Source organism: Barbus barbus (assembly GCF_936440315.1).
Source record: "Barbus barbus genome assembly, chromosome: 13".
Taxonomy (NCBI): domain Eukaryota; kingdom Metazoa; phylum Chordata; class Actinopteri; order Cypriniformes; family Cyprinidae; genus Barbus; species Barbus barbus.
The window spans coordinates 20,654,040-20,670,270 of record NC_136741.1 but is presented as its reverse complement, the minus strand read 5'-3'; the positions used below and the strand labels follow the sequence as shown (position 1 = coordinate 20,670,270).

Genomic DNA, 16,231 nt, shown 5'->3' with positions numbered 1-16,231 from the left:
AGGTAAAGATAATTAAAGAAGGATCTGCAAAGGTATATCTGAGGCCCATCTCAGAGGTGGTACTACTCCTGCCTGGAAAGTCATAGAAGGTTCAATAGTGGTATAAAAGTTATTATACCAGGCGGGGAGTGTGCTGTTGCATATATCTTTTGTGTTTTTGACCTGCCACCTACTGGACATTTAAGGTACTACTCGTGACATGTTTATTTTTACTTTTGTTTTCTCTCAGTGAAGATCGTCTAAAACGCAATGTACTTTGAGTGGGTGATTTCTTCGTTTGAGCCTTGGATATATATGTTCGTAAGTGCCATATTTGTGTTAAAACATACTGATGTCCATAAGGAGTTGTTTAATTGTTGAAATAATTGATTGATACTGCATTTATTGTGGGAAAACTAATTGCTTTAATTATTAATGCTACATGCTAATGGTTTAAGGGAACGTTAGGTTTCTCTTTGTTTAACACAAATGCATATATTTATAGTATATACAAAGCTAAAGTAATGTTGTGAAGAAACTATGTACATTGTATTGTTTAACTGTATATGTCATAGATATAAATGTAATGCTTAAACATAATTTTCTTCTTTGTTTGTAGTTTTACAATTGAAAATAACCAGTAAAGTCACCAAGGTCACAAGACTGCTTTCTGGAGTTTTCTTTGTTCGCTATCTGTTAACCCTTTGCTAAAGTGACGCATTGGTGAGAACAGAATAGTTCTTTTTGAGTAATGCTCTGACTAATGTGCAAAGACATGCATATTTGTCATTTATGGATCTGGATGATGCAACAAAGATAGCATATGAAATATACACTTGCTGTAGAATATTATGTTTTTTTTTCTTTGCATATGGACACACAAGGTTGTCAGTTGTATCAACAGTATGCTAAAATGTCCCTGAATGTTCACTGCAAATTGATATTATTTTGTCTAATGCTCAGTGTTTCATCTAGAATCTGACAATTATTTTAGTTTCATGGCTTGTCTGCTGCTAGAGGTCCATTTCTCAAAGTGACAGCAAGATTAGAGGGAATATTTGATTTGCATTTAACACTCAACACAATGGCTGTCATTCCTTTTCCTCCTTTTGGTCCCATGCACTGATATAAGCTAGTATTTCATATTTCTTTTATTGCCTATCTGCTGGGATATTCTCTTTGATACATTACACACTGCAAATCTCTTTGTACACATCCTTTTGTTCTCAAACGAAACACGGATAAATAATTATGAATTCCAGACACATTATTTCACTAAGAAACCTTTTACCCTCAGGCACACAATGAAAGACACTGATGATTGTCATGGGTTAGAGAATAACATTGCTAATTTAGAGTAAAAGCTCATTAGTCAGCGGAGAGAGGAGGATGTGAGGTTTATCGGTTCCTGCTCAGACTTTGAAGGTGGTTTCAGGTATGACTTCAAGTCAAGCCTGAAAGAACCAGAATTACAAATAGTGGGATCCTACTTTAGAAATTGTAATACAACCCTGTAATCAACTCTCACCTAAGATAAACACTTTTTCAAACAGTCAGACAACCCTCCATCCACCCTGCGGACACAAATTTAGAGCAGGAAATATCTCAAGAGTATCTTCATTTGCATGCTTCCAGTAGAGACAGCCAAAACTCATTGCAATTGCACAGGTTGCAAATGAAAGAACTGAACAGATGCCCTCAGTCCAAAGTGCACACTTGAGTCTATCCTCTAAACGTGGTTGACTCAAATGCCATTGAGAACTCCAGTTTGGGAGATCCCAGATCTCATCATCTCAACCTTTCAAAAGTACTTTGATAACACTTCACTTTGAGCTTGGTTTCGTGAAAGATCTGAACACCTGTAGTCATTTCATTTAAAAAATTCCCATTTCAGCGTCCTCGCAGAGATGTTCATCTTCACTGTAGACAACAAAGGAAAGGAAATTTTCAATGCCTAAAATAAGAATTTCTCTATTTATTTCTTGCTAAATTGATATTCTTTGTATTATCTGTTTGTTTTTAGTCAGTAATTTATGATTAATCTGTCCACAATAACATTATGAGCATAATCTAAAATGACCGAGTCGCAATGCTGCTTAATGAATATAACTCAACACGCTTGAGCAAAATGGTATACCGTTTAAAACAAATTGGCTTTTTGTCATTCAGACAGCTATTTGTCTAGTCTGCTTCTCTCTTATTACCAGGCATGGCTGTAGTTTTAAAATGATTCGTCCCTCTAGGTGAATACACAGGACCTTGTCATAGTCACCATTTACATGACAAATTACAATACGAGTGTTTGTATTGCTATTGTAGACCCTGCAAGTTATGATACAAATACTCTTGCTACATCTAGTTTAAATGAAAAATTGCATGTCATGTAGCAAGGCTAAGATGATCGTGCAAAACTGTATACATAATTGTCTCCCCATAAAGAGCTTAAAACACATCTTTATGAGTTCTACGGCGATATAACAATTGTTAATCCAACATAACTCTGAATTATTATTTTCTCCTTGTTTCCCAGAAAACTAGCTAATGTTTTGATCTGCTCTCCCACCAGATTGCTTAATTTGGCTCATGCAGATACTTATTTCATTTCTTTATCCTCATTTATGTGTTTACAGTTTCTCCTCCATCATTTATTTCTCTGTTCATCCCACACATTTTATACATAAATGTTCTTTTAGTCCTCCACACGTCACACTTGTCAAGTCAAGTCAGTTATATTGGTGAAAGCTCTTTTCCCAGGACGTATTGTTTCAGAGCCTTTTTATAGAAAGTCGTGGTTTAATCAACATACAGTTGTGTAGGAACCAACAGAATTGTCACTTTTATGTCATTTCAGACCAGCCTGAAGATATTTCAAGCCCGTTTGGTGTTCAATTATATTTAAGTGGCACCATTGGTGCTTTTCTTGCGTCCGCCGTTGATGATAAAATATAAATTTCTCTCTCCGGGTAGATATTTTATTTGTGGTCTAAAAGTACACCTCGGCTCCTCTTTCAACAGCATTTGATGAAGTGTATTGTTTTTGTAACCACAGATATTGTCTGATGATGCCCCTGTAAACAGGGAATGACACATACCTGATATTATTCCTGCAGATAATAACCAAAATCCTGTTACTGCACTGGGTGGGGGAGATAATGTGATTATAGCAACAGATTGCTTTGAAATGAACTGTGTTCTCAATGAATACATGTTTGCACGTTTGGCGTATGAAGATAGGATGCAGGTACAGTTCTGAGCTGTTGACTCAAGGTTGCAGGTTTTATCTCAAAGGACTGGAGAGTTACAGAGATCACAACCCTGCTCTCATTGGCATTCTGCTCTTGAATAAAGTACTTAAATAAAAGTTGCTGACTAAAATGAGAGTATTTTGCTTTTTTATAAAGAGCTAAGCTGAAATAACTCAACAGTATGCTCAGAAGAGTACACGAGCCAGAAGCACCATGCATCTCAAAGCTTTTCTCTGCCCTTGTGACTTACATTACACATCTTTTAATCGTTTCTTTTTTTCCACATTGCCACCTGCCAAGCAAAGCTACCATCCCCCCCAAAAAATAACTGGAACACATATAACAATGCTTTGCTCTCGGGAGAAATGTAAACACTGATTTTACATAAAAGCAAAACGCTTGTTACTCAAGGCAGAAAAATCGAAAGAATTGCTGATGGAAACGTTGAGATTGCGGTATTTGAAAGGGCCTTTTTTTGTGGTGCACTGTGGCGCTGAAGTGCTGCGTATTGTAGGATCCCTACTGAGTGGTTACTGTGTTCCACCGAGACTTCCTCATCAATATGCATGGAGAAGTACGGATGTCTGCATTGAAGAATTAGATGTCATGCAGAAAAAGCCTTGGTTTTAAATCTGCTGTAATCACAGCAGAAAGCATTGCAGCCCAGATCGGGGCTGCATTCACACCATTATATATGTGCTTATCAGTGTGCTACATACATTATAGTTCTGTGTGAGATGAGGGTGTAGATACACTATCCAAGAAAGGCCTCCCATAGGAATAAATACCAAAAGTGGACAACCTATGATTGCCATTTGAAATGTTAAGCTTAAAGATATTTAATTAAATTATATGGTGACCAACAGCTATGTAATTTTTATCCCGCTGCAAATAAATGTACTGCAGTGTAGGCATAGTAGCGCTTCTGTTTTTATATCCACGTCTTTTTTGTAATTAGAGGTTGTACTAAGCAATGATGTACAAGTCAATGTGATGCATTTATTTCGCAAGGTCTGTATTTTAATCTGTATTTGCATCTCCTTTCACACTGTTCCACAAAAGCATGGCGATTTTTCAAGTCGCCCACACATATGGTCACATGGCACACATGACTTGACAGACTGTCATCAGAGTACAGTAATGAGACTCTATTCCAACATCTGGTTTGGTCACGGCCATGAAGAATGATTGACAGCACTTGGTGGAAATATGGAAATAATAACAGGGTTAGACCAAGGGGTGGGACTGCGGGAGACACTGAGAACTAACTACTGAAAGAGATGTCGAAAGTGTGCTCATGGCATTGGTTTACCATGGGACTGAATTACAGAGCTTGAATTTAAACCGTATCTAGCATGTTTGCCTTTTTATACAGTTTGCGCTTGAAGCGGAAAAAAAAAGCTTGTTGAGAGTTAGAAATAATTTGGATTAATATAAGCAGTTTTAGGGAGAACCTCTCCATTTCATGTACCGGCGCAGTTGCACAGCGGATGCTAAAATTGGAAGCATGTGTACAGGAGGTTCTTATTATTTCACTTACATTCTTTTATCGTTAATTTGGTGATACTTTGTTCCTCTGAAGTACTAAAACACTCATTACCATGCAGAGAACATTTTTATGTGAATACATTACACTTCTCAGACTATTAGTAGATTATTCCCACAAAGAATCATCATACTTTTCTCCCCTCTCTATGTTGACATGATCTCTCCGGAGTCCTAAATAGTTTTCATGGCCTCAAGGAAACTGAATTTCCTGTTAATTGCCGCTCTTTTTGTCTCTGTGTGTGTGCACTTTTCACTTAAAGGAACAGTTGTTTTGGTGAGTGTGTCTTGAGTGGAGGTGAAGGTGACTGAGTGTTTACTAATGCATCTTTGTTCTTTCTGTGTGAATCTGTGTGCTGTGTGTGTTTAGGCAAGCGTTTGTTGGGCCGAAGCCATGCTGATCTTCAGTGCCGGGTGGTGGAGTGTGGTCTTGCACCAGAGCCTGTGCTGCTGAAGCCTTGTGCTGCTCCCCCATGGCTCTATGGGAGCTGCTGTTGCTGACTTTCAGCCTCCGCTGCTGGCTGACAAGCTCTGCCAGTTTAGCTGAAGAAGGTCCTGCAGGCCCCCTGGACTGGCTTCTTTCTGACAAGGGCCCATTTCACCACTCACAAGAGTACACTGAATTTGTGGAGAGGAACCGTCAGGGATTTTCCACGAGATACAAGATCTACAGGTTAGTTGGAATTGAACTGAGGCTTGACATGGTTTTTGATGGTACCAGTTGTAGTTTATGCTTTATATTGGGTCAGAAGGTCAGCGGGTCATGATCCAGTTATACTATATTTAAATACATTAGCCACATTTAGAAAGCTTGAGCATTATTAGAATGAATTAATATGATTTAGATAAAACTTTGTTTCCCAAAATGCATGATCTTTGTTGAATTTCTTTGAATCCGAACAATCCAGTAATTCTTATTCTGTTATGTCACTCCAATTCAAATTCCAACTCATGAATTAGAAGGGAGGCTATTCTGAATTTTGCTTAACGCTGTTGCTGTTTTGTTGTCTTTATAAAACAATTCTGTTATAATCAACAGAAATCAGAACAGAACTTAAACTGTCTCTGAAGAGTTGACTGACAAGAGTTGAAATCAATAGAATTATCTATATCAAGTAATTAGACATATCATATCTAAATATAGAAAGAAATACATATATTATCACAAAAATAAATTATCAAGAAAGAAAGAAAGAATAATATTTTTTTTTTCCCCAGTAAGGATGACTTAATTAATCAAAAGTGACAGTTAAGACATATACATTGTTACAAACACAACAGTAACGTGCGGTGAAATCTTGTCATGGGTAGGCTGTGACCTATCAATGTGGCATATATGTTCATATATTCATTCAGTTAATGTAGCAACCCAAGTTCATATCAGGCATCATCACATCGCTGCCTGCATACAGCAAAGTCAGTCATGTGTGAGGCTAATGCACAATCAAATCTAATAATCAAATTAATGGACACATCTATCTTATGATGACTTATACAACAAACAAATGTTTTGTGCGGGACACAGTAAGAGAGGGAAGCGGCGCGGTGTCAGCGAACCGACAAGCAGCCTAGTCACTCCTTCAAAATGCGCAAACGCGCACAGACAGCCACACACACGCTATTGGTCTGGTGACGGCGCACCAGGATTTGAATAGGCTACAGTCAGAAAACATTGTGTCATCAGTACAGCTTTAAAGTACAAAAACATCTTATTCGCTCCTACAAACTGCGCTAGGCGCACACACCGACACGCAATGAGCATCTGACGACGGCGCACCAGGATTAAAAAAAGAGAACTAGAAAACAGCATTTTAACCCTTACGAAATGCACCATAATCGCACAGATAGACATACAGTACAAATGTGGCAGAGGTGATGGAAGAGAGAACATTTTGGTGTCAGCGCACAGCAGGCCTATAGCCCACCATCAGACAACACACACAAAGCCAATATACGGGTTTAAAAAAAAAAAAAAAAAAAATGAATAGTTTACGTTTTAAAGGGGGTGCTTACTTTTATTTGTAGACGAAGTCCATACGTCTATCCCTCTGGACAAAGCTGTCAATTACTTTGTTGTAAAAGTCCTCTTTGTTGGGTGTATTACTCAATTTCATGAGTTGACAGCCAACGCTAGGCGCCGCTAGATGCTAGTATCGGGAAACGCGGATTGAGTGAGAGCGAGTGGATCACGTGACATGAAGCAAGCTCGGTCTCTGCCTCAATGTTGATAATTCAAGACAGCATGAGAACTGATTGCGCATGCGCAAATCTACGTAAACTACGTTCTATGGACCAAAGAGGCACTGCTAACCTCTGCCTCAATGGCCATGGCCTTGAATTTCCTGCATGAAACAATGGTTTTTAGGAGCAAACAATGGCAAAATGAGTATATTATGTGTATTCCTGAAAAACTTTGTTACAAAAAATAATATTTGGAATAAAATAAATGCAATTAATAATGTGGTTTGAGGTTAATTAATAAAGCTCTTGGAATTAATAAATGTAATGTCAACATTGGTGAGGCACTGCCTACCCTGCCTACCCTGACCGCACCTCCCTGAACACAAAGTATAGCGGTTTCCACAAAAGTATTAAGCAGCACAAATATTTTCAACAATGCTAATAAAAGAAACATTTTTGAGCACAAAATTAGCATGTTAGTATGATTAATGATCCTATTAAAATAGGAAACGGTTATTTAATTGTAATAATATTTAAAAAAATATAACAATTTTACTATATTTTTGACTAAATGTAGTCTTGATGAGCATAAAAGGCTTATTTCAAAAACATCTTAAAAATCTTACCTGTTCCAAACTTTTGAAAGGTAGTGTATTCTAAGGGCCTTCTTTTTGCTGAAGTGAACTTAGCAGAAGTAACATAATACACTTTTCTTTTTTTAATTGCAGTTAATAGAATTTTGCCTGTTAGAAGGTGAACAGAAATTCCAGCTTTTAAATTACTGGTGATTTCTCATACATTTCCATCAGTGCAGGGGCAGTTATCGAATATTCATCTGTTCTCAGAGGCCACATTTGACATCATCTAATTTGTAGGAGCTACTTCATGGGTGCTCTGATTGGCCCTTCATCAAAACATTGGAGATTTTTTTTAGTCTGTTGGTTAAACCTGGTGCATCAGAGGCTCAGTGCTCCCTCCGCAAGATTAATAGTCTTATCATGTGGCCAACTGATTAGTGGGCTCTTAATTCTTATTACTCGGCATTATCACCTGTTCCCTCGAGATGGCTACTGTCGGCAACAAGGCTGTGTTATGGGAAGATTACAACCACTCCATGATTAAATAAGTGAGTTGTATCAAAATACTAATTGAAAAGGAGCAGCTTTCACGCGGATGCCAGAGTTTAGGTAAAACATTTAAATATAGCAATTTCTCATTAAATAGACAGACTTATTAAGCTCCTAAATGTCTGTGTTCCTGTAATTTTTTATATTATATTATATTATATTATTGTGACAACTTACATGGGGCCATATGTAATGCATTTAAATGTAGATTTTCTGTTATGATATACTTAGCACTATACTTAGGCCGAGCCTAAAAAATATTTTCCAGTTCAGTCCCATTCACTTATTTCTCAATATGCACTGGGCCTTGAATAATTGAACAGCTGCATTGTTTGACAGTTTGCCACTTGTATTTACACAGTTGTTGTTGATATTGTTGTCAGCTGTTACATTTAGTTATTTGTTGTCTTGTGATGTAAAGATTAGTTTGTTCGTTTGCTAAAAAAGATTGCTTTGTTGATAATTACTCTAGTCGTGTTTTATGAGGGCTTCAATGCTAATTTAATCTTGTCTTGTGATTTAGAAGAAGAAAAAACATTTTGCTCTCTCTCTCTCTCTCTCATGGTATGTGTTGTAGTCAGGAGCGCACAACGAGGAGTAGGAAAAAAGGAGCATCTTTATTCAGCTTCAACACAACTTCCATTATTTAACATAAACTTAACATTAACTAACATCAATCCAAGACAAAGACTGAGGGAGAACTGAGGACTCATAAAGGGACCGACCAAACAAGGAAACAAGATAATTAATACAACACAGGTGATGAGGATGAACGATAATTAACTAATGACAGGAAACTAGAACAGGAAAAACCAAATAAGGGCAAAAAGGAAACTAAACAGAAACCAAACCATGACACTGATGTACCAAATATACTTAAAAGTAAACAAACACAATACAAACACAGATATTTTATACATTTTTAAAGAAAGTATCTAATAGTTGTTTTTGATATCAATTGTTTGTTCTTTTGAGTGTAGTATATGTGTACAGATAATGCATGGAAAGGATGATAAATTCATCTTGGTGTCTCATATTGTGTTTGTGACATTCTTAGATCGGATTGCATCTTTTAATGCTAATGCAGATTCGTAATATGTTGCACAGCCCGGAGCCTTTTACTTAAGCAATCTCTTTTTCAATGTATTTCTTTGCCGATAACAACGCATGCATGTAGCAGACCTAGCGATATTAAAAGTGGCAATATGATATTGGGGGTAGCTTTTTCTCCTTCTAGCACAGCTTTGTTACATTGCTCAATTCAAATAATCCGCAATGACAGGTAGAAGATGAATTACCAGAAGTGGTTCTCCTACATACAGTGGTGTGTAACACTGTCGTCTGGGTAATGAAAGTGCACCATCTCATCCCTTCTTCAATTCTCCACTTTCTTCTTGATTGAATTTGAAAGAATTTTAATGAGCTCTTTGTTGGAAATAGTTATTTTTTATTTGGGAGATTTCACTTTGTAGAATATTGGGAAAGTGCCATGACATAACATTCAAAGACGGGGTCCAAATATACCACCTGCTTTACAGATTCACTGCCACGGGATAGTTTCCAGAGAGGCTGATGTGCGCACAGACTAAAGCAATTCTCTCTGTCACAATCTTAATAAAGTAAGTGGGAAAATCAGTTTGAAATTGCTTGTGAAAGGTCATTTCATAAAATGCTATTTCGTTTCATGATGACAGCTGCCCTTATTTAAAGTTTTCTCTTTTTAGGGCCACTTCCTTCTGTATGATATTCAAATCATCTTTTTAATACGTATCTTAAAGGCAGAGATAAAAGCTTGTGACATAAGCCTCGAGGACTTTTTGTTCTGCAACAAAAAGCTGAGAAACAAAGCACAGAAAGCAGAATCGGTTTCAGTGCTGTTGTGAAGACTGATGATGACTTCGGTCGTAATGAGCATTTCATATAGCACAGCAGAAGTCCCATAGAGTGCTTCCTAGAGAAGCCTTTAAACTGCTCTCACACAAAGCCTCACCTGATAAGACAATCCAAGCTTATCATGCTCAGCTGTGACGGGAAAGAGAATGACAGGGAGGATTTTCCGTCTTTACTTTCCTCTTTGTAGGGAACCTTTGAACTCCTTAAAGCTAGCTCATCACAGCTCCCAAAGAACTGTCCAGTTTAAAAAGTGGCTTATCATGGTGCCATGTGAAATTGAGATAGATCATCTAAATTCAAGCAAGCAGTCATCGTCCCAATTGTTGGTATAGCACATGCCAAATGCAATATTATGGTTATTTACAGCAGCTGAGGGTGTAGCTTATGAAATTACCCAAAATTATATTCTGACATAAATCCAACAACAGCTTCGACCATACATTAATAATGTGTGTTTTTGTGACATAATTTTGACATAATTCTATCACTTTTGACCCTTATGAATTGCAAAATAGCAGATGGAATTAAGGGTGTTTGCTGGAATGAATCGATCAAACATCTGGGTCGGGAGGCCTCTGTCATTATTCCTGATTTAATGTGATAGATCCCCTTTCAGAAGACCACCCCAGCTCCATCCATCACCTGTGCATGAGGTTACTCACTATTTCTCGGCTAATGGAGAGGACAGGCTCTTATAGAAGAGAGGTGCACCGTGATTGGAGTGTGTTTTGAGATGTATTGAGTGTGAGATTGTGCCAATGCCTTTTGTAGAGGCATGTGCCTATTTTAGCGTATGCATAATTGCATAAAGCAGAGCTTAAAATATGGACCGGGGGTTCAAAGAATTATAGAGAGAAAAGGCTTGATTACTTAATTGCCTGTAACTGCATGAATTAAATTTGTTATTTTTGTATGCATTGTGAGTTGCTGCTGGTGAGACAAAGAGGAGCATTAGTCTTGACCTTCGCTTAAGAAACAAAATAGTTTATGTCAGGGCTAATTAAAAACAAGTTTTATAATTGCTTCATCAGCTACTCATCCTGCAATAAGTTGGCACAAATGCTTTTAGTATTTTGCTCTAAGGAAGATCCACTGGTCTACTAGGGTGTGTTTATGTCAGCTACCCAGTGCCAGTTTATTAGTCCACATGCTATTTTTCTACTTTAAAAAGTGACTTGGTGGCCTCTAATGTATGTTTTTTCATTAAAGATACCCAGCTAAAGACATGTTTATTTTCACTGTAAGCAGTTGGGATTGCATCAATCAGCTTAAATAAAACTGTGCTAAGATTCAATTTAGCATCTGAAAGGGTGGTGCACAGAAGAAGCTGAAATGTTCTAAAAACAAGCCAAGCTTGCTGTATTTTTTTATACTTTCCATTAAAATACCTTTTAATCATATAAACAGTTTCATATACTTTGAACAAATATTGCTTAATTGGATCTGTACACAAAACAAAGGTACACAGCTGTCACTGGTACAAAAGCTTGCACCTTACTTACCCCTAAATGGTATATAATAGTACCTCCCTTACAAAAATTAACCATGGTTTATTATAGGGACTTAAAATAATATATTAGTACATTAAGGGTGTGTTTACACTTGGCAGTTTTGGTTTGATTAAAAAACTCTTTTTCAGTTGCTTTGTTAGTGCAGTTCATTCGAACACTGCCATCCAAACTTTGGTGCAGAACAAACAATCAGGCAGATACCGCTGTCTCACCATAGCAAATAAGATTTCTGGCGCTGTTTTGACTCTTTGTTAATTATCAGCTGGAGAAAATTCCACCTTATGCATATGCATATAACAAGCGCATTAAAGCATCATTTTCGGAAGTTCGGTAATATGTCATAAAAGCTGTCCAATCAGGATTTGAACGTATTCTTATGTCTTTTGTTTTGTATTGTTGGGTTCAGTGTTTAAAATGACTGTGAACAAAAAGCGAACCAGGACTAAATGTATAATTTTCTTTTCTGGACCAGACCAAAATAAACAACAAACCTGAATTAGAAGTGTAAACACCCTAAAAATGCATATATAGTACCTACAGTGTTATTAGTGAACCAGCCCAGTAACAGTTTTGTACCTTTTTTTTTTTTCTTTTTCTGAAAGTGCATTTAGACTTTCATACAGTATGTCAGCAGTTAATTTGTATTGCATTAACTCAATATAAGTCCAATAGATTTAGAAACATTTAGTTTTTGTTCATATGTATGATATATTGTCAACTATGTGTCATGTGGTGCTATGGAGGAAGCCTAGGAGCGGAAACAATTGCAAAAATGCATGAGTCACCAAAGCCTGGAGCATTGTTTCTGGTTTTATTTTTGCCTGGAAGGATTTCAGAGCTTTGTGGTGGTATTTTTTTCATTTAGCTTTTTTTTTCTCCTCCCCCCTTTTATGAAAGGTATTGGTTGTCACCACAGGGCAGACTTCTATGAGTCTTTTTGTCGGGGCAGATTTCTGTCACGAAGTGTTTATTGAGCATAGCACCTGTCAGCTGCACATTCGGAGGCAGCGCCCTACGCATGGTATTCATCCCCCAAATGAAACATGCTCTGAGAACTTGAGGCTAGAGATGCAGCTTGGCAGGAGTGCTGGTTGCCCTGCAGGCCTCCTTCTATCATGTCCAAAACAGTGGAGAAATGTTAATGAAAACAGATCATTAGGGACAGGCCTGTTTACTGTCTCTGTTTTTCTCATGCAGGGAATTTGGCCGGTGGAAAGTGAATAACTTGGCTGTAGAGCGACGGGATTTCCTGAACTCCCCTTTGCCTCTCACCCCGGAGTTTATAAGAAACATTCGACTCCTGGGACGCAGACCCACTGCCCAGCTAATTACTGACAACCTGATCAAGAAATATGGGACCCATTTTCTACTGTCAGCTACACTAGGAGGTAGAAAAACATATTCCTGTGAAACATCCTCATGGTGGTTTTGCACAAAGGTCATAATTCCTACTGTGAACGAACTTGAAAAGCAACTAGTGTTTTTCATACAGAAGAAACACTCTCATGATCTCATGCATATTTACATCTCAATATCAACTCTATCACATCAAGCAAAATCACTTTTCCACATAATGTATTACTTCTTCCACTGTGTGGTTGAAAGGGGGAGGCAGGTGTAAACAGATGGCATCATGTCCAGAATGGGTTACTTTTCAGAAATCCACACACATTATTTAACTCAGTTCTCAAACTCGGAGCAGTCTGTGCTTACAAGTTGCTTCACGTAATGCAAAAGTATTGGCTGTACACAACTGATGTGGCCTTCGCTGCTCTGGAAAACAAGCAATATTATGTAAGGTTAGATCATGAATATTGGAGATTCAAGTCTTGGATTTGCAATAGATCTGCTTGGAATACAAACTGCCAGAGAGAGTTACAGAGCATATACAGTATAAGCATTAACTGTAAAGTCACACTGATCTGCTTTATATTATAGGGTTGGATACAGGTTTCCTGATTTAATTCTGCTTGAGAATTGAATTTCTTGATTCGATTCCAATTTATTTATTATAGTTTTGATTCTGCTAACACTATATGCCAGTGCTGTAAGTTGTGAAGGTCAGTGTTGTATGTTAAACCGGTAACTTGTCTTTTTGAACTATTTATAAAAAATAAAAATAAAACACAGTTGATTATAGTAATTTGTTTTGAGAATCGGGATACACTAGACAAACTGTATGTTTTTGATTCACTTGATGAGTCATTTGTTCGTTTAAACTTTGCATTACATTCAGTACAGACTGCAAACTCACATTTCTATCTCAGATAAAATATAATTTCTTATGCTGAAGATTTCATAGAAGTCTCCATTCCTGAAAACCAGTTCTGGAAACAGTGATACTTGATATATGACATTACACAGCCACCGAAGTAGTTAGGGTAAAAGATTGATCTTGGGATATTAAGAATCAACATAATGAACTAATAAAGGATTGTTCAAATGAAGATTGTGATTAATCAGAACATCAGTATTTGGTCACACCATTACCAAAACATTAGCTATGACTTTTGCCTCGATAAACTCCTAATTGGCTGCTTATTAATCGTTTTTTAAGGTAGTTGTTAAGTTTAGGTATTGGGTAGGATTAGGGATGTAGAATATGGTCATGCAGAATATGTGCTTTATAAGTACTAATAAACAGCCAATGTGTTAATGATAGACAAATAAGCAAATAGTTAATAGTGAGAATTGGTCCCTATACTAAATTGTTACCCTTTATTTTTACTTTGCCCTGTAGTAGTTAAGCTTATATAAAACTACAACTTGCATCAGAATCCTTAATACATTCTGCAGGAGCATAGCATAGATAAATTCTTACTGTAAAACATTTCTATATCAATAAGCATGGTCTGTTCTGTTTCTGCTAGGAGAGGAGTCTCTGACTATATTTGTGGACAAGAGGAAGTTGAGTAAGAAAGCAGAGGCGAGCGACTACACCAGTAACAGCACGGCTGTGACTCTGGAGGCCCTGCACCAGCTGGCTGCCTCCTATTTCATAGACAGGGAGAGTACTCTGCGAAAACTGCATCACATCCAGATTGCTTCCACTGCCATCAAGGTATGTCATTAGTCAAGTCGAGCCCACAGCTTCCTTCTTTCAAGTCCTCAAGAATAATCATGTTCAGTATAACAAAGTGCATTTTTTTTTCACTATCCCTGTTGCCATTATCCTGCTATGAAAAGTGTCATATGCTATGAGTGGGTATCTAGAGATATCCATTCACCGCTGAATATGACAAGTTCTGCATTGTGAGAAAAAAAAAGTAGCTCTGGTTTATGAATGGCCTATGATGCTGAGTAATTAAAATATGGGGTTGTTTATATATATATATATATATATATATATATATATATATATATATATATATATATATATATATATATATATATATATATATATATATATAAAAAAAAGCTTAATTTGAGGAAGTATCAAAAATCAGGCAGCAACATGGTGTATCTTCACAACCTATCTGGATGTTTTGCATCTTGACAGCCTAATGCCTTTTGTACAGCCCTACAAATGCAAAATGCAGTAAATATTGCAACACTTAAATTGGGGATGGCATCTGTTTAATGTATATATATACACTAAACAGAGGCCATCCCAAGTTTTATTGTTGCCATATTTACTGCATGCATATATATATATATATATATATATATATATATATATATATATATATATATATATATATATAGCAACTCACTATATATATATTATCAGTGCCGTGAAAAGGTTTTTGCCCCCTTCCTATTTCACAGTTAAAACATTGAGATCATCAAACTAATTTTAATATTACACAAAGATAACCCGAGTAAATACAAAATGCAGTTTTGAAATAATGATTTAATTTTAAAGGGAACAAATCTGTACAAACCTGCCTGGCCCTACATGAAAAAGTAATTGTCCCCTAAATCAAGATTCAAGATTTTTTATTTGTCACATACACAATTATACAGAGTATAACCAGCAGTGAAATGTAGGTAACTAATAACTGGTTGAGCCACCCTTTGCAGCAACTTGGCCACTCCAAAACCTTAATTTTGTTTTTCTTGAGCCATTCAGAGGTGGACTTGCTGGTGTGTTTTGGATCATTGTCCTGCTGCATAACCCAAATGAGCTTGAGCTAGATGTCACAAACTGAAGGCCGGACATTCTTCTTCAGGATTTTCTGAAAGAGTGCAGAATTCATGATTCCATCAATTATGGCAAGTTGTCCAGGTCCTGAAGCTGCAAAGCAGCCCCAGACCATCACACTACCACCAACATGTTTGGCTGTTGGTATGATGTTCTTTTTATGAAATCCTGTGTTGGTTTTATGCCAGATGTAACGGGACACACACACACCAAAAAGTTAAACTTTTGTCTCATCAGTCCAGGGGTGGATCTACCAGGGGCAGACCCCACCTCCCACCCCAGAATTAAAACAGAATAAAATATAAATGTAAGCAGTGTTTCATGTGATACTTTTCAGCCGTGGCGTTGACAGCGTAACGGAAAATAATGGCAAAAAAACTAGTCTTTCACTAAACTGTGCACGATGGTTGTACGCGCACGCAGCGCACCCAGTGTAGTTGGCTTCATTAACAAATGACTCTTATGAACCAGGTTTTTTTTTTTGTCAAAAACACAAAGCGTAGCCCATTCACTAACAAATTGTTTTACATTTGTTCGTGAATCAGATACTGCTTCTCGGTTTATTCAGAAGTCCTCTGAGAAATCTAATCCTGTCCGGATATGTCT

General features: G+C 37.1%; 1 protein-coding gene across 1 annotated transcript in view; it reads left to right on the top strand.

The window, feature by feature from the left end:
• Positions 1-217: 217 nt before the first annotated feature.
• Positions 218-16,231, top strand: part of LOC306879541 (BMP/retinoic acid-inducible neural-specific protein 3-like) — a 32,691-nt gene continuing 16,677 nt past the window's right edge. Inside the window, exons 1-4 of the mRNA XM_079432562.1 lie at positions 218-300; positions 5,140-5,442; positions 12,679-12,869; positions 14,352-14,542. Coding sequence (XP_079288688.1) covers positions 5,243-5,442; positions 12,679-12,869; positions 14,352-14,542 — 582 coding nt within the window. The 5' untranslated portion in view covers positions 218-300; positions 5,140-5,242. The remainder of the gene's footprint in view (positions 301-5,139; positions 5,443-12,678; positions 12,870-14,351; positions 14,543-16,231) is intronic.